The sequence below is a fragment of the Trachemys scripta genome, chromosome 20, assembly GCF_013100865.1.
Source record: "Trachemys scripta elegans isolate TJP31775 chromosome 20, CAS_Tse_1.0, whole genome shotgun sequence".
Taxonomy (NCBI): Eukaryota; Metazoa; Chordata; order Testudines; family Emydidae; genus Trachemys; species Trachemys scripta.
Genome location: NC_048317.1, coordinates 9432091 through 9457656, shown reverse-complemented (window position 1 = coordinate 9457656; position 25566 = coordinate 9432091). Strand labels below are relative to the sequence as shown.

Sequence of the window (25566 nt, the reverse complement as noted above, 5' to 3'; positions counted from 1 at the left end):
ATATCACAGAGGTCTAGAAGATTATGAATAGTGTGGAGAAAGTGAATAAGGAAGTGTTATTTACCCCTTTACATAAGAACTAGGGGTCACCCAATGAAATTAATAGGCAGCAAGTTTAAATCAAACAAAAAGAAGTACTTTTTCACACAACACACAGTCAGCCTGTGGAACTTGTTGCCAGGGGATGTTGTGAAGGCCAAGACTACAACCGTGTTCAAAAAAGAACTAGAGAAGTTCATGGAGGACAAGTGCATCAATGGCTCTTAGCCAAGATGGTCAAGGATGCAACCCCGTGCTTTGGATGTCCCTAAGCCTCTGACTACCAGATGCCGGATTGGACAACAGGGGGTGGATCACTTGATAATTGCCATGTTTTTTTCATTCCCTTTGAAGCCTCTGGCATTGGCCATTGTTGGAAGACAAGATAGTGGGCTAGATGGACCATTGATCTGACCTAGTATACCCACTCTTATGTAAAATCCAATAGTTACTGTATCATTGATAACAGAAGCGTTTTGTGATCTAAAATTTCGTCTCTCTGATCTTAACTAAATTTAACCCCCACTCTCAAACCATGTGTGTCTTGTGGCCAAGTACTTGCATAAAGTAAATGCGGATGCTCAGGATGGTTAGAGATGAAGGATCAAAAGCATTTTGTCTGGGCAATTTCTCCTTCATTCTTTGCACTTGGAAAATTCTCAGGTGCAGTTTTCAAAGCAGCTAGTTAAAAAAAACAACTTAAATTTTATAGGAAGTAACGTGCAAGAAACAATATGAACCTTCCATTTAAAAAAAAAAATGGTTACATTTTGCTTCTGAAGAAGGACTTGACATAATGCAAATTGGAAACATGAAACGTGCAAAAAAATAAATATGGGCAGTAGCGTGTTGCAACCATACAGGAAATGGGAAAACTTCTGGCTGACCCTGGCACTTTGGAGTCACGTCCAGGACATCTCAAGGCACTGAACACTGAAGACATTTGTTGACCAATTCCCCACTGCCACTTGCATCATATAAATTTCATAATCTCCCTTCGAAGGCAAAAGCTTGAATAAATAAAACGGATTTTACACCATGTCATGAAGCATCTGGGAGTGGATTATTTCCAGAGCTGAAGGCTCTCCAACAGGACATCCTACCTTCAGATCTAGACATTGTCAGCAAAGGTGTCCTAGGCTGATTGAGTTGCTACAGCGGCCAAAGAGAGGCCATCTCAACTACTCAGGACCTAAATACGTAACAGTTTATAGATCACAGTCAACACCCTGAATTGCACCCAGAAGCAAAGAGAATTGGTGTCATTTGCGAAATGCCTGTAGAAACCATTCTACACTGGAGACCCAATTCTGTAATGCTTATTCACGTGGAGTAGCACTTAACATAAGCACTTAATTTCATTGGGACTATTGCATGATGTTGTTCAGCAAGAGAAATGAGAGTTGAAACTAGGCCCTAGATAACAAGCATTTCTGATTTTCAGTCAATGTAGCTATAACAGGAGTTTTACTATACACAATCTTTTAACCAAAGATAGAAAATATGAGAACCGGTAACAGATCAGACTTTGAGACATATACACAAACAGTGTATTAAGTTTATAAATTAAAGTATTTCAGCTCCTGTAGAAGTTTCCTAAACTCCAATTTCACTTAACTTATCCTTTTAAAGTTTTAAAAAAAGATGTATTCTACAATCTACAGCCCTACTATTCAGATGAAGACTCCAGTCCTAGAATCTTTTACATTTTAGTATCAGTACCATGTCCAGTCTATAGATTAGGAACAATTGCCTTAATCAAAATAGAAGAACTCTAAAATCTTTGGCCATCTCTGCTGGGTGTTCACTTGCCCTTTTTTTTTTTTAGGTCTGCAGGAACCGTTTGGCTCTTTGCAGTCCTTCCTTCAGGAACTGGAGGTAGGTTGCAGTGGAAGGATCTTCAAAATTGGTTGAGAAGCTAAAGATGCTGCTCTCGACTTCTTCAGGCTTCATAGAAGTAATATCCAGGAAATAGTTGGCATTGATATGGTGAATCTGGGAAGGGAAAGGAAAGGGTGTATTGGCAGGACAGAGTTTAATAAGCACAGGTACAAGGACACTGCATCATCCAGTGAATTAGCCTATGGCCAACTACTAGGTAGTTTGCCCTTCACCTTAAGTCCCAGGTTCTCCAAGTTCTTTGTTAATGAATGAAGCCTCCAAACCCCTACAGGAGGGAAGGCAAGGACGGCTCCCATTTTACAGATGGGGAATGGAGGGACTAAGAGATTGATGGCCTACTTTTCAAGAGCACTGAGTACCTGCAGCTCCCATCAACCATGCTGGGTGCTGGGGCTGCTTGGTACTTCTGAAAATATCAAGCCCTAGGTAATTTGGACAAGATCACACAGGAATCCTATGGCAGAGCCAGGAAAAAACCTAGATACTAGTTAACTTCAGGGAGTAGACATGAGAAGCGTGGGAGACTTAGGGCACGTCTTCACTACCCGCCAGATCGGCGGGTAGCAATCCATCTATTGAGGATCGACTTATCGCGTCTAGTGAAGACGTGATAAAAATCGATCCCCGATGGCTCTGCCGTCGACTCTGGAAATCCACCGTGGCAAGAGGCGGAAGCAGAGTCGACGGCGGCGCAGCAGCGGTCGACTTGCCGCCGTCCTCACAGACAGGTAAGTCGACCTAAAATACGCAACTTCAGCTACGCTATTCACGTAGCTGAAGTTGCGTATCTTAGGTCGAAACACCCCCCCCCCCACCCCAGTAGTGTAGACCTAGCCTTATTATTATTATATGCACCTCTATATGGTTACTACCACGTGTCTGCTACCTGGCTTCAAAGGGTTAACTTAGTCCTGGAGAGCTACTGCAGACAGCGGGTGTGGACATCTCAATTGCCAATATTTAGCCAAACCAATACAAGTGTTAAGAGCTGCTGTTTAAGTCCAAAGGGGACACAATGGACACAAAGTCTATTGACTTGCTAATGATTCTGATCCGCTGTGACAAACCCAAAGGATGGACAGGAAGGGACAAAGCTGTTGAAATCCGCTGTTAAAAGAGAGGTTCTCTCACAGACCAGGGCCAGAAAACCAGACAAGGCGGGAGAAGAAAGTGGAGCAGAAGAATCCAGTGCGCTCTCAAAGATGGGAACTACAACCCAAGGAGTCTTCGGAGGGGTGAGGAAACAGAGAGCGGGATCTGCATGCCGTTTTAGTTATTTCTCCATCGCTCTGTTTATTGCTTGTGTTAGTGGAGTGTGATTCATTTAGATCCCTTTGCAAATGGTGTGTTACTTGCCTTAACTGTCTCAAAGCCCCTGAATGGTGAAACAGAAACCCAATGGGAGCATGCAACGAGAGCGGCATTAGTTTCAGGGCCTAGGCAGATGGGCTGCAGCATCCTATATCTCAGGCAGGGTGCCGGATAAAGGATCTGCACCCTGAGAGTGCGCTAGAGGCCCAGAGATAATGTCTAGATTGCAGAGGCCCAGCCTCAAGGCATGTGGGATCTAGAGGGTGGAGTCCAGCACAGCCAAGACTGCAGCAGCAGGTATTTTAGAAGTTAGCAGACAAGAGCAGTTCGAGAGGGAGGGGTGGCCACAGGACTGGGAGCTAGGAACTCAAGAGCCCTGATGCTGGCTCGGAGATCAGCTCCTCGTGACGGAGAACAAACCTTTATGCCTCGGTTTCCCCATCTGTAAAATGGTACTATTGACCATCTGTCATTTGGCTCTACCGAGAGCATGCTGGGTGCTTCGCAGGCAGCTGGCAAGTGTAATTGTTGGGCTCGGTGAGGATCAGTTAACGTTTGCTAAGTTCTCGGACAATAAGAAGCGCTTCGTGAACGCTCAGCCGCTAGCGAAACATCTTGGTCATTTAGTAACTACAAGTGGCTCTGATGGCTCATGTCAGCAGAGGCTTATTTTACCCCCCAGCCCTTACAGTCACCCCAATAAGTACAGTTATCATGTAGATTTTAGTGCCTAACACATGCCAGGTGGTTTTCAAGCCTTTCCCCGAGAGATGCCCTCTTATTAAAGGGGGAGGAAGAGAGGACAGAGTGAGGTACAGATGGAAAGGCCAAAACCCAGCCCACCCGACGTGACTAATGTACCACTGTTCCATTGGGAAGGCAGATCATCATCTCCACGGGGAAGTTGTATTTCTCTAGATGCAGGTCAGCCAGTCTGCTGTAGAATTCATTCTGCCTCTTAGTCTGTAAAAAAATAAAATAAAAATAAAATAAAAAAAGGACCCCCAGGAGCGTTTGTATCAAGGCTAATGGACTGGAGGAAAAATAAATGCAATATGCACATGGGAAGACCCGAGGGAGCATAGGGCGGGGAGCAGCAAATGCAAGACCGAACAGCTGTTCAATATGGGAACATAAAAAAGGGATCTTGTTTTATTTGCCCGACTGCTTCTTTCAGTCAGGACACCCCACTAGAATGTACCTCGTCACCGTATAGTCAGTATCACCCCTGCCAGTGCCCACTCGCCAGATCACTGTGACTGACTGACATCTGGACTCTTAGCATGAGATGAGACGGACATTAACGAGCTAGGAAACAGGCACCCTTAATGATCTACTAAGGGTCTGCTACAAGCCAGCAGAAGCCAGAGCACTTAGCTTGGTGCACACGTCACAGCTCTCCCTGGTGGGGGGTGCACGGAGATATGGCCACAGTAATTACACAGGACAGGGCAGGGCCGGCTACAGAGGACGCTCCCTGTTAAATGATTAACACTGGCACTGCGATTGTTTAAAGGGAGACTCCCACACTCTTTCCTTAGTTTCCCTCCATCTGTGCATTGCTTTTATTCTACAGACACAGCTTGAGAATCGGCACAAGCTTCCCCCACGCTGCCCCCTACCAGAGCACCCCAGTCAACCCGTAGGGAACCCCAGGAGGTGGTCAGGCTCCAGCCAGGCCAATCACAGGAGCTAATTAGCATCCACGTTGCACAACCACTTGTCCTCCTGGGAAGCAGACAAAGACTCAGACTTCCAATGCAATGGCCTCCCCTAACCTGGACTGAGAGCGATGAAAGGCTCCGCAGACCATCCAGTCACCCGTCAGCTATTTATCCCACCATTCCTGGCTACTGCATAAATCCTTAGGTGACGCTATTCGCATTTATCTGCGGAGCTGCCCACAACAGTGCAATACCCTCCCGCGGCCCGGGGGAGCGGTCACAGTACTGCCCACGCAACACTGGCTAAGGACATGGGAGCCCCTCAATCTTTATGACACCCCTCTGGGATAGGGAGGGGTATTAGTCCCATTTTACTGATGCTGACTGAGAATCAGAGGCCGAGTGACTTGCGGGAGCCTGCAGAGGAGCAAGGAATTGAACCCAGAGATCTCTAGCACCTTTGCCATCGGACCATCATTCTGTAAATTCTTCAGTCCCCAGGACTGTCAAGCTGGTCCCTTTTACCAGCACTACACGCATGGAAGCCAGATGCTACAGAGATGCTTACCTGTAGCTCTTCTAATTCCTTCACCAGTGACCAACTACTGATGAAGCTCTCGTTCAGCAGAGCAAGGATGGGCGAACTTTCCAGGACGGTCTCCCGGAGAGTTCGCCCCGAACCTGGCACAGAACGAGAAAAAGAGAGATTGGTTTGCCAAGTCGCCTGACACACAATGGGTATGTCTTCACTACCCACCGGATCGGTGGGCAGCGATCGATCCAGCAGGGATCGATTTATCCCGTTTAGTCTAGACACGATAAATCAACCCCCGAGCACTCTCCCGTCAACTCCTGTACTCCAGCACCGCGAGAGGTGCAGGCAGAGTCGACGGGGGAGCAGCAGCAGTCGACTCACCGCGGTGAGGTAAGTCCATCTAAGTACGTCGACTTCAGCTACATTATTCACGTAGATTACGTTCACAATAGGTCGACACCTCCCTACCCCCCAGTGTAGTGGTAACTTGGGGTGCTAATGCTTTGCCAATTGAGGGCTACCATGGCAGCTTGAATGGGACACCCCCGACAGGGTCCAAAGAGTTTCATTTCTCCCTGAGCAAGGAAAGGAGGGTTTAGTTACACCCATCACAGGCTGTTTTATGTAATTTACTGTTTTAAGTTTGCACTGCAAGTGAGCCCCTATGCAATGACTGCTCCAAGAGTAAATTAACCATTGCAGCCTTTAACGCAGACGTGCAGCCTGCAGACACTAGAGGCCCAGGCATGCAGAGCAGCTATTTGGATCAGAATGGCTCATTGCACTCTGGGAGGTACAGGGCTCGATCCTCCCTGGCCTTGCAGCTTGGGCTCTCAATTACACCTGTGCAGAGTGGGTGCCAGACAAGGAGAACCTGGATGCACAGATGCGATATGATACAAGGTGCCAGGCAGGGACAGAATCGTGCCGTATTCTCCAGAGGCTGCAGCTGCCTGATTAGGTTGATGTGGGGCAGGGACGGGGGGAGAGAGGTGTCACGGGAAAAGAGGGAAACATGCTGAAGCACTGTGGGCTACCCCAGTATAAATCTATTAGAAGTAAAGATTGAGACCTAGCTCCAATCTTTCATCTCGGGGAAGGTTATCTGAATTTGGGGGTTGGGGTTGGGCCCCATTATAGGTTGCAGCTGCAGGGTTTTGATCTGCCCTTTCCCAGAATTCAGGGCAGCGATTCTAGTCCAAACCCATCTACTCCAGGGGCTTTGCTACCAATGCAGTGTAACAGGAGACGCCTGCAGCTGGTTTCCCCACTGATCCCAACGGCCTCGCGGAAGCCTGGCCGAAGAGTTTCTTTGCCCTCCCTTCCCAGCTGGCAGGGGAAGGTGGCTTGGCCACTCTTGCAGGGTCCCCTACAGGTCTGCAGCAGCTCACCTCAGCAGGACTGGTCGTCCAAGGCGCCCCACAGAAGGATGGAGTGCACCAGTTTGTTCTCAGCTTTCGCTCTGTCAAAAGCCTGCATAAAGGGAAGGTACGAAACCTGCAAGCAGAGAGCCAGTTGGAGAAGCCGATGCCAAAGCAGCCCATGGGGCGAGGCAGGGTTTAGAGATGCTGTGCCTGCCACACCACATCAGGCACACATACAAGTAAAGACACAGCCACTAAACCCTAGCAGTGGTACTCTCAGCTCCCCTTCTGGCCTTAACATTAAGCCTCTGTGCTCCCCTGCCTCCCACTGGATTATACTGTCCCTTTAATCTGCAATGGAGCTGTTCCAAATCACAAGCGATTGGGAGCCGGGACTCGTGGGTTCTGTTCCCAGCTCTGCTCCTGACTTGCTGAAGGTCTCTCCATGACTCTCACTTGTATGAAAGGAGATCTCTCTTCCCTCCTGTGCCAAGAGGGCAGAATGAGGTTCAATTCATTGTTTTTAAAGTGCTATGAGATCCCCAGATGAAAGTGACGATGGAAAGGCAAGTACTGGGAAGGTTAACTGGCACTGTTACCTAGGATACCTGAGTCTTCAGGGAATTTTTAACCATCTTGTACGTTCTTCTCATAAACCCTGTTCAGTGGTTTCACCTAGGGACCGATTTCCAGCCTGCCTCTACGGATGCATCAGCGAAGCGCATGGGCTGTTATTTGTCTGCATTTACACACCCAGAGCAGGTGTTGGCACACAGCTGTGCACTCTACGCACCCAAACATGTCCAGGAATATTTGTTAGAAACGATATTACGGTCAGAAAAGCTGTCAATAACTAGCCACGGAGACGCTCCGCAGAAAGATGGCTCCAATCATTCACACACACTGAACTTTAACAACATCTTGGAAAGCTTATGGAAACATTTGCACCAAAGGACATCTTTTCCCCATGGCTGCTCTTACGTTTCCCTCAGCCAAGGACTCAGGGTCAGGGAGCAGCGATCCGCTCTAGCTGCCACTGGAGCATGAAGTCATTTTGGTCACCCTGTGTTATAGATTCACTTTTCACTGCAAGACACTGAGCCATAAGTGTTTTGTGTATTTCCTGCTGATAAGGAAAATTCAGTCCCTAAGATAGTTTTGCGGCTTTCGGCTGGTGCAAAAAGAAAACCACCATTATTCGCGTCTCTCAAAATAGTACCAGTGGCTACTGTTATGAGGAGGGAGCCAACACTGAGTGCAAGCCTGGAACATGCGAGATCAGGACTCTACCGGCCTCCACCACTGGTTTCCTGACTGGCCCTAGGCTTCTCTGTGACCATTCCCCACTCCGGGTCCCAGTTGCAACTGAAGTGTTGTGAGGCTGGATTCATTCAAGTCCAATGGCAAAGCACTTGGATGGCCGGTGCTACAGGTGTAGAATATTAATACATCTATAGTCATTTCTTATTTCTAAATCAAACCAGCAGAGGGCCTCACCCCATAGCCCTGGTAGTTCTCCCAGATGATTGGAGCATCTCAGTGGAGTGCCCCCTCCAAACAAAATGCTGAAGCAGCAATGGAGCGGGCTATTTTCTTACCTTCTTAAATGGATACATGGCAACTTCCAGTTTCTGGGCTGCCTCTTCCCAACTTATTTCACGCTGCCAGTTTATCTCTTCAAATACAAACTGAATTGGCTCCCCCACCGGGTCTCGGCTATCCATCACGTTGCCATTTTCGTCATGAATCACGGAAGGGATGGACGGCCCTGAAGATTCTAATTCCATCTACACGACAAGGTCAGAGAGTTTAGTCCGTAGGAAGTTACATTTGTAGCTCCCACCCCCAAAGTGCAGGTCCATGCCCAGAACAAAGATGTACACACAAGTGTCTGAGTCATTTTAATGAAAACAGGATAGATTGTCCGTTTGATTTGTATTCACTGTAGCCCCATTTAGTCTGTTCTATATGTGCATGCGTGGGACGGTTTTCCGGAACTCCCCGTTCCCCCTCCAGTGACGGCTCTGTGGAAAATACACCAGACTAACGCAGCTACCCCTCTGATATCAGACACAGGTTCACCTTGTTAAGCTGCAGCTAAGTTTTTATGTGGAGATTTTCCACACTGGGGCACCTGACATCCAAATAATCCCTAGGATCCGTCACGTTTCCAGGAACAGCTCGGTGTTTCACCCTGGCAGCTCTAAGGCAGTCGGATGTTCGGGATCCTTGGGAAGCAGTTTTCCATGCCCGTAGCTTGCCACAAGAGGGTGCAATAGGGGCAGGTGTCAGGAGGCTTCACTGCTGAGGTGTTACAGGCAAGGCCAGGGTTATATTTCTTGGGACTATGGGTGTCTGTCACAACATGGCTATTTTTAATTATTTAGGGGGGGGGGGGAAAAGAATCTAGTCTCAGAGAAAAAACAGCATTGCCAACCCCAGGCATCCAAAAACCATGAATCAGCCCCCCACATCCCCAGTTATTAGATTTTAAAAAAATTAATTTTAAGCCAAATAAAAAACAACAACAACAACAAAATCTATTTGCTCTCTGGGTTTTGACATTTGATGGTTTAGGCTCCCAGGTTGTTCCTCTGCAGCCATGTGGGTCATAAGAGAACTTTAATTTTTAAGCCAAGATTCCTGTGTAATCACATGACTCCAGGAGCTCGGGCTTCAAGAAAAAACACTAAATATTGTGAGCGTCATGATAAAAATAATGAGTTAGGAACACTGGGTGGCATTTCCGCACAGTGCCTCACATATACACTGGAAACGCCAGGATCACATCCAAGCTTACAAGAAGTCACATGAAAAACAACGGTGATAGAGTTAACACTGCCGGGGTGGAGCACGAGGAATCCCAACTAAGATGCTGCACACACATAAAGGAGAGAAAGTTAGTACACACCTGAGGTAGGTAACCTATATCCACTTCCATGTTGCTGCTTTCGCTCGCCCCATACAGCCATTCCATGTCAACGTTGAGAGACCTAACAGGAGAATCCAGCACGTTCAGGAACAGCCGTTCTTAGAATTGTGCAGACGAAAGAGCTTTGCACTTGATAACTCAACTAAACTTGAGCCATTTCTCCCTAAATATCCAACATCCCTAGGCCGGATTCAGGACTAAAGGCCAGGTGCTGCTAGGGACACTGCGCAGTTCTGCTGAAGTCAGTGGGGTTCTGTATAGGTCCAGCACTCTTGGAGCCCACTGAAGGATCAGGGCCTAAGTGCTTGCCCAATATGACGAAAGGAGAGTCAGAGTCATGCATGAACTTTAATGTGTTTAGACACTTTGGGGCGGGGGGAGGGGGGAATGTTTGTATCCCCTCTTCCTCCCAAACCCTGAGAATTTGGGAATTCCATTCCTGTAAAACAGTTTTTTCTGCAAGCAAAGAGCTCCCATAATGAACATGCTGCCAGAACCATTAGTATCAAGTCCCCAGGGTAATGCTCTATATAGAATTTCTATTCGAGCCACCGTGGTCCGAGAAAAATGTATGCTTTTATCTCCTGAAATGCTTCCAGCCACTTGCCAGAGAGAAATAATGAGAAAGTGTAAATCTATACACACACAATGCATTAGCCTTTGAAATATGAAGTGAAGAATATTTCAAAGTGAGTCACACTACGCCAGACTCCAGTGCACCAAGACACACGTGGAGATCACCAGGGTTTTTCTCCCCCTCCCCTGATGTTCCAAGGATTACAGCATGTTCAACAAATCAGATCCTTGGATACGCTAAGTGTGTTCTCAGTGGCTCTACTAAAAACGTGTTGCCACCGCGATAACGGGTTCTCTCCGTTTCAGTGATGACGACAGTGGAGCTTGTTTCACTTTTCTTTACAAGGGACTTATTGCAAAATGTGAACCGCCCGGAGGTGTGTAATATAACCCAGGCATTGCATGATTCTTCTGGGGCTTTCGATGGCCCTGCTGCATGTGCAATAGTCAGAACGGCAGCCTCACCTCTAATTGCAAACTAAGCCACCTCTTTCAAGGGTAGCTATCCAGGCATTCCTCAGGAATATGGGTTTGCAATAGCACAAGCAACGAAGGGGAGAATATGCATTTAGTAACTTTCATCCAAAGTTTTCCGAGCACTTTACAAACGCTCATTAAGCCTCATGCACAGGTTGGAGAAATTCCTTATTTTTACAGGCACAGAAGTTCAAGGAACTTGGCAAAAAAACCACAAAGTCACTTCAAGTCTGTGACAGAGCCAGAAACAGAGTCTAGCTCTCTTGGGTCCCAGTCCCAAGAGATCAAGAGTGAAATCTGTCTACAGAACATTAACCGCATGGTAATTTATGTACTGTGTGGAGGGGAGAGACTGTTACCTAGGGTTACCATTCGTCCGGATTCCCCCAGACATGTCCGGCTTTTTTGAGTTAAAAATAGCGTCCGGGGGGAATCTGTAAATGTCCAGATTTCTCCCCATGCAGAGCGCGCGCGGCTGACAGGGCAGCCGGCCGGATCGTGCCACTCGCACGGGGCTCTGGCAGCCAGACCCCCTCCTCTGCTTCCTCCTCCTCTCCCCTGCAGCTTGAAATCACTCCCCTCCTCTCTCTCCTTCCCTCCCGCTCCCTGCATTCGCAGATCGCCGGCCGGTCGTTCGCATCGGGCCTCCGGCAGTCTGGAGCTCCTCCCCGTGCCGCCCAGCACGCCGCTCCGCAGCACTGAGAGGCATGGTAAGGGGTCAGGGGGTCGGAGAAGGGGCAGGGAGGTTCTGGAGGGGGCAGTCAAGAGACAGGGAGCAGGGTTGGATGGGTCGGGAGTTTGGGCGGGGGAGGGTCTGTCTGGGGGTGTGGATAAGGTTTTGGGCAGTCAGGGTACAGGTAGGGTCCTAGGGGGGCAGTTAGGGTGGGGGGGGTCCTCAGGAGGGGGCAGTTAGGGGACAAGGAACAGGGAGGCTTAGATAGGGGGTAGGATCCTAGGGGGCAGTTAGTGGCAGGGGTCCCAGGAGGGGGCAGTCAGGGGACAAGGAGCTGGGGGGGGGTTGGGGGTTCTGAGGGGGGCAGTCATGGGGTGGGAAGGAGTGGATGGGGGCAGGGCGGGGCTAGAGCAGGGCTCCCCCCAGTGTCCTCTTTTTTTGATTATGGAAATATGGTAACCCTACTGTTACCTGGTAATCAGAGCATGGGATAATGACCTAGGACTCCTGGGTTCCAATTCGTACCTGAACACAGATTTCTGGGAGAGTTTAGGGGAGTCATTTAACTTCCCTGTGCTTTGATTTCCCCATATGCAGGATGGGGATAGTGATACCTGGCTCAAAGAGATGCAAATCTTGGTTAAAACAGTCAATGCATTTTGATATCATCAGACAGGAGATGTCACTGTATGTGCAAGGAACATCCTCTAGATCTGCAACACACAGAATCGCACAGCCCCTCGAGCTTCACTCATGTTCTGGTTTCCAATTAATCTCAGGACTTTGCTCAGCGTGTACTGAAAAGAGATGTCCATACCTCTCGTTAGGGACAAAGAGCTTGAACTGTCGAACATGGGAGGAATCTTTGGAGAGGACGATGTGGCCTGTGAACTGGCCAGGGGAAAACCAGAAAGGGAAATCTGGAGGTTCATTCAGCTGGAACTCGGCATGGATCCTGAAACAGGAAGATCATCATCAGCCTTGGTGTCCTAACCAAGGCCAAGAACCATGGAGGAGAGAGAATGGGTCATACATGCCAGATGCTTTTCATGTACTTCTGCAGGCACTCAGATCAAGGGTGCCAAAACCTTTGTAGAAGTTGGAGGGGAGGGGCAATACCGCCCCCAGCCCCCCTCCCCCCAAACCACACCCATGTTAAAAAGGGGGAGGGTATGGCCCTCTGGCCCTCCTGGTTCCGGTGCCATTGACTCAGATACTGTGGTGATAACGGCATTTAACTTCCTTGTGCTTTCATTTCCCCATATGATAACGGCCATACAAGAACCTGAACAGAACAGACTAGACAAGAACTGTCTGCAAGATGAACCAGAGCAGTGTGAGAAGTCACTCTTCTAGGGACCGCTGGCTTTACAGAACTGTTCCGTCCGTTGACTAAAACGGTTAGATCCTCCCCTTTCAATTCTGTACATCACCAAATAGAGGATATTTGCTTAGCCCTGGAACTGGGGACTTACTTACAGGGCAATAGCGTCTCTCACCCAGTCAGTTCAGACAAAAACAGGAGCGTTGGCTCCATGGATGGAGCCATAAGGGAAGTAACACATTCAAAGCCGCTTCCTGGAGGACACACCCTTCTCCTCTGCAAGCTGCTTAGCAGCTCTCAGTCAGTTACATATGGTGTTAGGGAGCATAGTCACAGTTAAGTAACATGCTCACATGCTACTCCTGGGTTATGTTCCCTGGAGGATGGGGAAATCACGGGGCTGCTGCCAGCTGGACTTGTCCATATTTGCCCCCTTCCATTCCCCAGATCTCATGCTGTCTTATCAAACCCCAGGGGCTCCTGTCTGCCTGGGCCAGTGTCATGACCCCTTTGCTTGACAACCCCTTTCGTAGGTTTCTTCCACCCCCAAAACAGACTGAACATAATTAACAGACTAATTGTGAAAGTCCCAACCTCCACATTATAGTAGTTGCTTTGATTCTATTTTGAAGGGGTGGGATTAGGTCTTTAAAAAGATGCAGATCTAATTAAAACAACACCAATCCCCACCTTTAACACCCTGCACCTCCCAGTCCCATTTGGGAAGTTCTTACCTGAATGCTACCACATAGTAGAATTCACTGATTGCCTGGATGCAGGCCACAGCTCCTTGAGGGGCAAAGCGAGTTTTTACAAATGGACGAGGGTGGAACATGCTCAAGAGTTTGTGGATCACGATCTATGGAAAGAATTGGAGAGGTAGCAAAAATAATAAGAGCAATGGCCTTTAATGCAGACCTCAGTTCAGCTACACTTCTGAATCTACTCCCCTACAAGGCCAGGAAGATAAAACAATTAACGTGACTTGGATCTGGCTAACAACTCCCATCTTCCATTTTTTGGACTCCCTTCTATAATTTATAGTTTTCCACCACCTTGCAAATGTGTCCTCTGTCTGAAAGTGTACTAACCATTGTCTTCCATATACCCAATATTTCCAGAGCAGGGCAGCTGAATACTGCAAAAGGATTGGATTACCTGTTGGGCATTATACTGAACAATATTTGTTCAAGACTTTGATGTAGTTTGCAATTTGAAGGGATCACCTATACCACCCACAGGAGTGTACTAAATATGGAAGTATTAAAGCCTAACCAAACACCCATGAGGGCAGAGCATTTACAGACTGATTTTATAGACCATATACAAGAATCACTTCACTGACCACTGTGGGGTGGATCATGAGGTCACTGTTTGACAAAGCACATTATACACAATTATTTTAGACGGGGAGTGGAGAAATCTTACGCAAGTCAGACTAAATGAGGATTTTTGTTATTTAAATTGATTAGTACACCTCTACCCCGATATAACATGACCTGATATAACACAAATTCAAATATAACACGGTAAAGCAATGCTCCAGGGGGGGCGGGGCTGCACACTCCGGTGGATCAAAGCAAGTTCGATATAACGCGGTTTCACCTATAACGCGGTAGGATTTTTTGGCTCCCGAGGACAATGTTATATTGGGGTAGAGGTGTAGTTGGTCTGGCTGTTGTGGATACCCCATACTATTGTTATAAATGCCCTGGATCTTCTGAGACCACAAACAAAATTCTTGGTTTGACCTCTCATCTGAAAGATGGCTCCCTTAACACTGCACTGGGACATCGATTTACAGAGAAGTGACAAACTACAGCCTCATCTACACTAGGGAATTTTTGTACAGAGAGTTGGTAAGGCCCAGTCTACACTATATATTACATCCTACCCAGGCCAACGTTGGAACGCATGTGGAAACTAGCCTCCTCCATTCCTCTCTGTCATTTGCTGCTGCTTCCTTCTCCTCTGTGGTGCTGGCTAACCCCCCCTGTGTAGATATATACTGTGTCCCCAGTCAAAATAAGCTACACTGACAAAAGCACTCTTGCTTGTATAATTTGTGTCTACACTAGGCCTTTTACTGGTAAAGAAATGTCATAAAAGCCCTGCGCCCCTACCAACCACCATACTAGCAAAAGTTTCTAGTGTAGACCTGGCCTGAGACTCAACTCCACTAATATCGGCTATAGGGGACCCTAGTATAGAAACAAATGCAACTGATATGGTGCTGGAAACAACTGCTGAAGCTAGAGAACTGTCTACTCTAGGGTTCTCTCCAAGAGCTGCTGAACCGCCTCAACAAGGCTTTACCGATTCACCACCACCACTCCCTGTAGCATGCACATTTTCTTTGGAGGTCTCCCATCCAAGCACCGACGTGACCTTGCTTAGTTTGTGAGATATGAGGAGATGATAGCCTAAGGTAATGAGCAGCTTGTAGCCGATATCAAGATGTGAAAATTGCAAAATTAACACTATGGAAGTATCTGCTAGAAGCAATATCCTCCCACCCGAGAGAGATCATGGTTCATATTAAGTGGTGCTCTTACTTCTTTGCCCTTGGGAGCCGGAGGGTAAAACCGGTTGTTGGAAAGGTAGCCAGTGAAGATGTTTAATTCGCTTGGGATTATCCACCAGGGATCGCCGAGTTCTCGCTTATTCTTTGGGGGAAGAAAGGCTTTGAACTGCCTGGCAAACATCATGCTCATAGGGGCTGCTGGGGTTGTCCAATTCCGTAGGCCAGACAGAGCAATATGAGAAATCTACAAAGAGAAACGTCAGAACCAGCCAATGAGATGTAATAACATTTGAAGAGTTTTGTTCTATAGGAGGCAGATGGATACGAACCGTTGCACAGAGGTCAGATTTTGGGGTAAGAGTAAGTGGTACTCCTTTTAAACTTCACCCACAGTCCCAAGCACCATCTAAAATCCCCCAATAGCTAGAAGTTTCTGCTAAAAATGACCAGCAGTGAAATAAATTGATAATGCAAGTAGTCAGATACCATGGCAACAAATGCCATGGAAATGGTTACATATAAAGTGAGCACCGTTACACTCCAGAGTTAACACCCCATTGAGAAATGGGGGTAGTTTATGCTTCTCAAAGCTATTGTTTCACAAATTCGAGTAGACAACACTGCACCAGGTCACATACAGAAGATTTTCTTCATGTTCATAAGAGCTGGAAGCATAAACATTTTTTTTTTAAATACATGTAAGTGCTGCATAAACTGATGATGCCACCACAAAAATGCCAAAATAATGCACCAATGCACACTGGCTCAGTCTGATCGCTGCTCACAGAAGGAAAACCGACAAAATAAGAACTATACGTTCACTCCTATGGGAGTAGTTACAGCCTCTACTACATTGCATGGGTTTTCTAGTCATATACATGGTGTATGATACTTACTCCTAGGAAATCATCTTTGCTCTTTGTCATTGTTTCCATGAGCAGAGGCTGGAATTTAGCAACAATTGATAGCGTCTCCCCACTGGGATCCGGTGTCTCTTCCTCTTCAAATTCGAAGACAGGAGTCACACCTAAACAGAACAATAACACCAAGGGAAATTATTATATATTTATAATAGTATAATGAGCAGGTACTTGGAACCTCACAGCTGTCACTATGTTACAGCTTTTAGCAACAAAACTCAGACCCACCTGCTTCAAGGACACAAGTCCCTGCTACTTAAGTTAAAGGAGACTCTCCCCTTAATTGATAGCAGTATAAAGTTTATGACACATGGTTGAGAAGTTCTTGATGAATCCAGCAGGGGGCAGATACACACTCTAGATGCTTATTACATTATGAGAAAGTATTCCTGGTATTTTGGTTGCAGTTCAATCCTTCCTGCATGCTACGTTGACATCACAGGGTTTCATGCCTTTTGGCATAGCTGAGAAACATTTGCTACGTGTTGATACTGTATGACAGAGACTTCTGAAGCCAGAGGAAAATATGAATGGAATAACTCTGGTCTAGCCAGTGCTGTGCTATATCCGTTGTATTCATCCATTCCAAATCCCCTTTAAGCCCCGCACAAAGTAACTTATGTACTTTACTAGTCCTACAATGGGAGCTTCAGTCTTATAAAAAGTGCACTTTGTGAAAGTGGTGTCTGGTGCTTAAGCCTTTCCAAAAACACTTAAAGCTTTGCAGCCTCTCGCTGTGTAAATCAGCCCTAGACCAGCACAAAAAAAAAAAAGATAATTAGCCATTGTGCACATGCAGTGCTGAGATCTTCAGCTTTCCTTTCCTTTATTGCACAACTGACCTTGCAAGGTGAATACCTACCTGTTAATTTCTCTGCTATTGGCTTGAACTCCTCAGGGCTAATGTACAGATCATTGTTAGAATCCAGAGAGGAGAAGAGAAAAAGCCCCTCGTTCCCCAGAGACTTCAAGGCCATCTCCTGGTTTGGGAAGAAGAAAGGCAAGTAGGTCTTAATCAGAGCTGTTTTACTAGTTCATCTACTAGGCCCCATCAGCTCTTGAGTTATTACGCATCCTTTACAACTGCAAACAAAGCCATCAAATAAAAAGAGTAACGCATGTTGGCAAGACCCTGCACTATCAACAATAGCGATGGGTCCAGGAACAGTTTCCATTCATGTATTAAAACTAAATCTGGATGAACAACAAATAATTTGACAACAAATCGCTTGTTCTGTTTTGTCTTCTCTCTGAGTGAGTCTTGTCCAAGAAATTTGTCAACTTCAGCAGCCAGTAATTCTGGGCCTGCAAGAATGTTGCCAACTGCTGATATTAGCAGAAGGCTCTGTGCTGCTAGTGAGCATTCACTACAGGGCAATTTTATAGCGTCCTGACAAGGGGACTTAGGTAACTAGCCAACGTGGTGTGAATGAAGACAGTCAAATATAGGCCTTGGCTACACTGGTGCTGTACAGCGCTGCAACTTGCTGCGCTCAGGGGTGTGAAAACGCCCCCCCCCCCCGAGCGCAGCGCTGTAAAGCACCAGTGTAATCAGCGCCTGCAGCGCTGCACGCTCACTCGCCCGCAGCACTGCACGCTCGCTCGCAGCACTGCACGCTATTCCCCTCGGAGAGGTGGAGTACTTGCAGCGCTGCGAGAGGGCAGCGCTGTGAATCCCCAAGTGTAGCCAAGGCCATAGACTATTCAAACTTCACCAATGATTACTTGAGGATTTGCTCTAAAGATTCACTTTTCCCAAGGAGGAAGAGCGCTAACTGGGCCCTCCCATGTTTAAAGGAATGAACACAGCCAAATCAACATTATTTACATTCCGATCAATATCCACCGACATTGCTTGCCACAGAGACCAGCTCTAGCTAGAACCACATTCACATCCTAGATCACAAACAAGTTGGGATTAGACAAGAACGTCCAGCTCTCTGCTCCTGGTGGGGAGTGTTGCCTCGTGATTCTACCACTGATCCAGGAGTCAGGACTCACGTGGTCGACTCCTACTCTGCCATCAATGCTATTTAACCCTGGGGAGTGGGCAATCACAGCCACTCTGGGCCTCAGTTTCCCCCCATCAGACACTAACCCTTTCAGATCTCACAGGGGGCAGCCCACATGGCTTCATTCACTACAGATGCTACAGAAACGCAGTTGTCGCTTGGAACAGACCCAGACAGTTCCACTCTGCAGCACGCACAGCCGAGGGAAGAGACAATACACAGATGGAAGGAGAGAGCTTCTCTACTGCGGGAGAGGGAAATGAGACAGAGTGAACGAAAGGAGGGGTGGGCAGTCAGACAAGACATATTCCTCAGGGAAGACAACTTCCCGTCCGCCCCATCCCCCCAGTGCAAAGCCTATAGGAGCAAGAGACTATTACTCATTCTGCTGCTTAGCTGTGTGTGTTCTCCGATGCCTGCAGCACCATTAACATCCCCAAAGCTCCTGAACCAGTCTAGGTACCATCTGTTGCCTGCCAGCCTGAAACACCATTTAATGCAGCCTGGAAGGCTCAGGTCCTGTCAGTTACAGTAAGAGAAGCACTTGGAGCCTTATAGGGCAGTTCCTTATAGGGCCAAGAAGGCAAAGAAAAAACAAAGGCAAGCAGAGAAGCTCTTGGAACATGTACTGCGGAGGGGCGGGAGGAAGGTCCGTTTGAAGCAAGGTGAGAACCCAATACCTGGAAAGGAGAGCGGGCAACACCTATGCTATGGAAGGAAGGGAAATGAGAGAGCGAATTATTTCCAAAAAAAGAACAGGAGGACTTGTGGCACCTTAGAGACTAACACATTTATTTGAGCATAAGCTTTCGTGGGCTTATGCTCAAATAAATGTGTTAGTCTCTAAGGTGCCACAAGTCCCCCTGTTCTTTTTGTGGATACAGACTAACGTGGCTGCTACTCCGAAACCTATTTATTTCCAGCACCGGATCAATCCCCTAAGACACCCCAAGCTCCTTTGGACAGGGACCATTCCTCTACTGTGTGTGTGTGAAATGCCCTGCACCTACCTATGGCTCTACACGCACATGTTTACCAAGGATATCGTTATTCTAGCCTTACTGGAATGGGAATTGCCCAGGTGCTGAGGTCACTCCCCTCATCCAAAGGCATAGGCTGTATAATGCCCATTCCACTGCTTTACAATTTTCTTCTGCATCCCCCTCAAGAGCCAGTCTGGCAGGGAGCACCTGACAAAGGAACAGGAAGCAGAACAGTTTAGAAAAGTAAACAGCATCATACAGGGACTTCCCTCCACAGATCACACCATCCTGAGCACATGCAGAGCTCTAGAGATGGTCACAGAGGGTCATTTCTTTGTCTTTTCCCCAGTTGTCTGCAATCATCTGTCTGATGGCCCCTCTCCAGTCTCTGGTCCTTTTTTTATTTTTTCCCCAGTTTAGCAGGTCAAGAATTCCATGATCTGAACCCCGACAGATTCCATTCAGAGAGCGACAGCTGACAAGCCTTTCAGTGTAAGGTTAGCCTCTGGCTTCCAACATTACAGTGAGCAGACAGCACAGACCTGGGAAACCTCTCTCTGTGGCCTCCAGTGCCCCCTCAAACAGGAAAGGCACCAGTTACATCCCATGCATATGGATGAAATGCTGTCCCAGACAGCATCAAGGACAGCAGCTGTGATGTAGAGAACTCAATATAGATGTTTGATGTTATGCTCACTGGTGCTGCAAGATTCCAGAATGAATTACTCTCGAGAGAGGGAGAGATAAGAGCCAATTTGCATGTCCGATCAGTATCTCAGACATCTTTCACATGGGACAAGCAGTGGGACATTTCTGGGCAGCAGGGTTTTTTCCTAGAAAATTAAGTACTAATTCCTAGAACTGTAAACACGCATCCTCACTCCTGGCCAATTCTGTCCAGTACGTGTGCCAGCAGGACTCGAACCCGTCAAACCTCAGCTCCAACAATCACTCTGGCACGTTGCACTCCATATGATTTTATGAAAAATATGCTAATGAGTGTGAATATAATGTAACTGGAATATTCTTCATGCCAAAGGTCTCTTGTAAGGTATCATTACAAAGCTTAAAATCTACTGAGTGTGTTCATCCTATTTGTTTGAATGTATCATTCTTGTATCTGAAACTAGGAATATAAAATACAACTCTGAGGTCCTATTGTAGTTATGCAAAGTGTGGGCCATTATTGGTGGTTTAGAATCTTGATGGCTCCCATCAGCTAGAACAATTGACTGTAGATGGCTCTGTTTACTTGCAAGTCTTTCTGCGAGTTAGGCCGGGAAGAATGAAGGCTTGGGGTCTCACAGGACATGTGACCGTGTCACTTGGTACTGGAATCCATCTTAAACCTGGTGCTTTTCCATTTAGGAGGGGTGGGGACCCAAAGAGACAAAAGATTGCCACCTTGTGCCAAAGGTATGTGAGGGGGTGGAACAGAAAAAAGGGGGCTGCAGTCATGAGAAATCCCCTAGCTACCCACATGAGCTGGAACAAGGACTGTACCGGGGGAAAGAATTGGGCCCAGACGAGAAAGGAGTCTAGTCTGTGAAAGAAGCTTATTGGAACATCTCTGAGGGTGAGGTTTCATCTGTAATCAGTTTCTTACTGTATTAGGCCTAGACTTGCGTGTTTTTGTTTTATTTTGCTTGGCAATTTACTTTGTTCTGTCTGTTATTACTTGGAACCACTTAAATCCTACTTTTTTATATTTAATAAAATCACTTTTGCTTATTAATTAACACAGAGTAAGAAATTAATACCTGGGGGAGCAAACAGCTGTGCATCTCTCTCTATCAGTGTTATAGAGGGTGGACAATTTAGGAGTTTACCCTGTATAAGCTTTATACAGAGTAAAAAAGATTTATTTGGGGTTTGGATCCCATTGGGAACTGGGTATCTGGGTGCTAGAGACAGGGGCACCTTCTAAGCTGTTTTCAGTTAAGTTTGCAGCTTTTGGGGGATGTGGTTCAGACCTGGGTCTGTGTTACAGCAAGCTTGCGTGTCTGGCTCAACAAAACAGGGTACTGAAATCCCAAGCTGGCAGGGAAAACGGGCTCAGAGGTAATCTCAGCCCATCAGGTGGCAGTCCCAAGGGGGTCTCTGTGACCCAACCCATCACACACTCCCCTCTGCGAGGTGACAAACTAGCTGCTCATCTAGTACAGCTAGTAAATGAGATTGATAGGCACTTTTCCAGGCAATACTCCAACAGTACATCAGTTCCACACACAGCCTTGTTCCATCAGAGCTCTTGATTTATATATACCCAGCATGGACACTTCAGCTCAGTGCTGTTCATCACCAGCTCCTCAAAATGGTCCTACTGAAAGGGAAACCCCGGAGCTTCTGCCCTACAGGAGATAATGATCCAGAACATGGAAGTGAGGCTTCCTGTACAGCACACATCAGTCCTGAATTCTGAGAGATGGTGAAGAAGGACAAATAGAAAGAGAAATTGGATTCGTGCCTTTTTGCTTTTTTATAGCACACATGTTAAAGCAAACCAAAAAAGGCACTCAAGATTTATTTTGTTTAACCTTGGAAATATCAGGAATAACAAAAGTTTTGCCTTCCCTGTTTTTGCTGCCGGGGCAAAGAGCAGGAACTTTCTCAGCCCTCAAATGTAATAGTGGAAGGGAGGGGAGTCTTCAAAGATTTATTCCTCCAAGTGTTTGTTAGACCTTTGAATTAGACAGGTGCTCACAAAGGAAATGGACAAAAAGTTTTAAAAAGTCTGAATAGAAAAACACTCTCAGCTGTTCAGATTTCAATGTTTTCTCCTACAGTTCCCCATCCAACCTGTTTGCCTGTCATCCACTGAATCCTTTGCAAGAGCAGAGTAGACGAGACCTGATATTTCTTGAGTAAAACAGTCAGAAAAGAGTTTTATCAACTAGAATGTTTTTATAAAATGGGCTTGTGCCCTTTTTGCGTCTTTGTGGTACATAACAGAGGCCAAAAAGGATTTTTTAAAGTTTACTGTTGGGTGTTTTATCATTGAAATATCAGGAATTTGCAGTCTGGTCTTTGCTGGGGGTCTTCCTATATGTACATTTGAGGCTTTCCCACCTTAAATGAGAATTCAGGGAGAGTAGAATCTTTAACAAAGACGACCTTGCTCCAGGGTTCATGTTAGTCATTTGAGTTACATAGTTATTAAAACAAAAATGGTGTCATCAGTCTGATAAAAAACACTATTTCTTTCTCTGTTGCACAACTTGCACTCTTGCAATGTCATTTCACAAGTTCAACAATAACCATACAGCCTCAGGGCAGACAAGACCTGAATTTCTAGTGTTAAAAAAAAAAAAGTTTAAAAGAAATTCAGATCTTCTTTATACAGAACAAAACAGCAAGAGGGCCCAAAAGCTCATTTTTCCTTTATAGGTCACTTTAAAGTTGGGTTAAAATCTTTTGAGCTAACAGGAGCCAAGGTCAGGCATAAAGTAAACGTGTGCCTTTGCTTCTCTTGCAGTGGTTTTCAGCATGAATGCCCATAATTAAGAAGGGAACTGTGTCCTTATACAGTCTGCAGGGTTCCCAACTCCTGCAGCGGGAGGAGAATCCTGAACTCAGGGTCTGACAAGCACAATAGCAACTGATTTCAACGATGAGGTTTTAAACTAGAAATACACACGGGTATATACGTACATCTACACATATACATCCTGTTGCTAATTTATGAGCTTCGGGCCTGTTTCAACCAACATACATGGTTAGCTCTACTCATGTAAGCAGTCCCACCACTTCAGTGGATCAGTGGATTAGTTCATAATTTATTCTGCATTTTACAGAGCCAGACATATTCCCTCCCCCAAAGAGTTTACTACCATGAGGCCCCATCATGTTACAAGCTAGCTGGGTACTTGAGGTTGCCTGTCTGGGTCAGTTTGTGAGATCAGGGTCCAAGATGCTAAGCACTATCTGTCATCTTCGGCTACAATGCCGCTTACATCATGCTTTACAAACTTTATCTAAATTCTAAATCAATCCTTGACCACGCACCCCAGTGAGGTAAGCACAGTAAATTATCCCCATTTTACAGATGGGGAAACTAAGATACAGAGAACTAAAGGGGCAATGTCCGAGATGGGATTATAACGAATATGTTCCTGACTGCCAGCCTACACTCAGTCCACCCTGCCACCAGAACCATCACTGGCCATTACATCTTCACCTTGTTAACCTTGCAAACAAGCACCTTTGTGCTTTCTCCAATCCTGACCCTCATGCTCAGCAGCAGTTCCCAGTAAACAATGGCAAAACTAACTCATTATACTTCAAATCTCTCCTCGAAACTTTCTTCTTCCGTGAAACCTACAAAAACTTGACACGATTAGGCTACTGGTGTGATGAAGACCACAGCCTGTCATGCTGACCAATATGGTCTCACTGTTTCCTTGTACTTCTGCACTTGTTTCACGTCTTAGACTTAGGCCTGGTCTGCACTTAAAACTTAGATCGCCATGAAAAATCCACGCCCCTGAGCACCATAGCTTTGTCAACCTAATGTCTGGTGCAGATGCAACTAAGTCGACAGAAGCCTATTTCCATCGGCCAAACTACCATCGCTCGGGGAGGTGAAGTCACTACGGCGATGGAAAACCCCCTTCTCTCCCTATAGTTTGTGCCTACACTATGGGCTTACAGCACCCAAGCTGCGGTACCACAGCAATGCTACGGTAGCACCCACACTGCACACATGGCCTTAGATGGTAAGGTTTTGAGGGCACGCACTACCTTTTTGTTGTGTGTTTGTACAGCACCTAGCAACACGGAGTCCTGGTGCAACACTGGGGCTCCCGAGCACTACAAGAATACATATAAATAACAAGATATAGGATGTTTGTCCAGTATTATTGACAACCCACTGCCAAGTGCTTCTATTTCTCTCCTCAACACAAATCCCAGTTCGCTGCTGAAGTAGGTGCCCCCGTGTGAACCCGTGTTGGTTTTATTTCATAAGCCCCCCCCCTTACGGATAAACTAGGTTGGGATTTGGGGCACTGAGAAGATCTGGATTGGGAAATGTCCTGGCTGGGGAAAGAGGGGGTCACTTTACAGTTCAGAGAGAAGTGGAATTTCACAGTAAACAAGATAGTGCAGGTCCCCTCAGGAAAGGGGGCTTGGATCTGACCACGGTACTTTGACAAATAAAAATAAAAATACATGTTTAGATGTACAACGCGGAAACAAGTCAGCAAAGGACAAGGAAGGAAGGAGAAGAGAAAATCCTAGGAGTGCCCAGGTTGGCAGGTCTCCTGCCTGCAGTCAGAGCCCCATAGCAGCACCTCCCCAGAGCTCCCTTCCGCCCCCAGCCTTCCCCATGCCCCAAAGCCCCCCACATCCCTGCAAATCAGAGCCCCCCAGCAAAACCCAAAGTCTCCCCTAAGCCCCCAGCACAATCACTCAGCATCGCCCCAGCCCTTCCCCTAAAGCCCCCAGCCCCTCAACACGACCCCTATAGCCCCTCCCCTTCGCACCCCTAAAGCCCCCAGCCCCCTCTAGCCCCCCAACCCTTCCCCCAAAGCCTCCATCCCCCTCTAGCCCCCCAACCCTTCCTCCAAAGCCCCCAGCCCGACCCCTACAGCCCTTCCCCTTCGCACCCCTAAAGCCCCCTCTAACCCCCAACCCTTCCCCTAAAGCCCCCAGCCCCTCGACACGACCCCTACAGCCCCACCCCCGGAGCCCCCAGCACTACCTCCCGCGCCCCCAATTTCGCCGCCCCCGCTCCGGTACCTGCCGCCGGGCCGCCTCGGCGTCCCGATAGTATTTCACCGCGGCCAGGCCGGCCAGCAGGGCCAGGGCCAGCCCCAGCCGGGGCAGCCGCGGCGAGGGGGCTCCCGGCTGCGGCCCCCCGGCCATCCCCGCTCCTCGGCTGGGCCGCGCCGCGCCGCTCAGCGCCTCCGCCCGGCTCCCTGCGCCGCCATCAGCGCGGGGCCGCCCGCCGCGTCCGGCCCGCCTGGGGGAGGCGTTAAAGGGGCAGCGCCCGGTACCGGCCCGGGGCTCCGGGGCGCGGGTTTTCAGGGGGAATTTTCACCCAGTCCCGCTGGGGAGACCCGCGTCCGAGCCCGGCTGCGGCGATCACCCGCCCGGGCGGTAGTGCTGGGGGGCAGGGTCCCGGGGGGCTAGAGGGGAAGGGCTGGGGGTTGAGGGGACTGGGAGGCTAGAGGCTTTAAGGGAGGTGTTGGGCACTAGGGTGCACAGAGACCAGGCCAAAGGCAACAGCTAAATGGGGAAGGGGAGGGGCTGGGGGGGCTAGAGGGGAAGGGTGGGGGGGCTAGAGGGGGCTTTAGGGGAAGGGTTGGGGAGCTAGAGGGGGTTGGGGGG

The 25566-nt window shown here is 47.6% G+C and overlaps 1 protein-coding gene across 1 annotated transcript; it reads right to left on the bottom strand.

Moving 5' to 3' along the window:
- Nucleotides 1-1853: 1853 nt before the first annotated feature.
- Nucleotides 1854-25250, bottom strand: SELENON (selenoprotein N). Its single transcript, XM_034754119.1, has 12 exons — nucleotides 24976-25250; nucleotides 17104-17221; nucleotides 16218-16348; nucleotides 15353-15565; nucleotides 13532-13656; nucleotides 12291-12428; nucleotides 9727-9808; nucleotides 8414-8602; nucleotides 6843-6948; nucleotides 5485-5597; nucleotides 4114-4215; nucleotides 1854-2034 (listed from the first exon to the last, which is right to left on the bottom strand). The coding sequence occupies exons 1-12, from the start codon at nucleotides 25099-25101 to the stop codon at nucleotides 1864-1866; spliced, it is 1614 nt and encodes a 537-aa protein (XP_034610010.1). The 5' UTR covers nucleotides 25102-25250; the 3' UTR covers nucleotides 1854-1863.
- Between the last annotated feature and the right edge of the window lie 316 nt (nucleotides 25251-25566).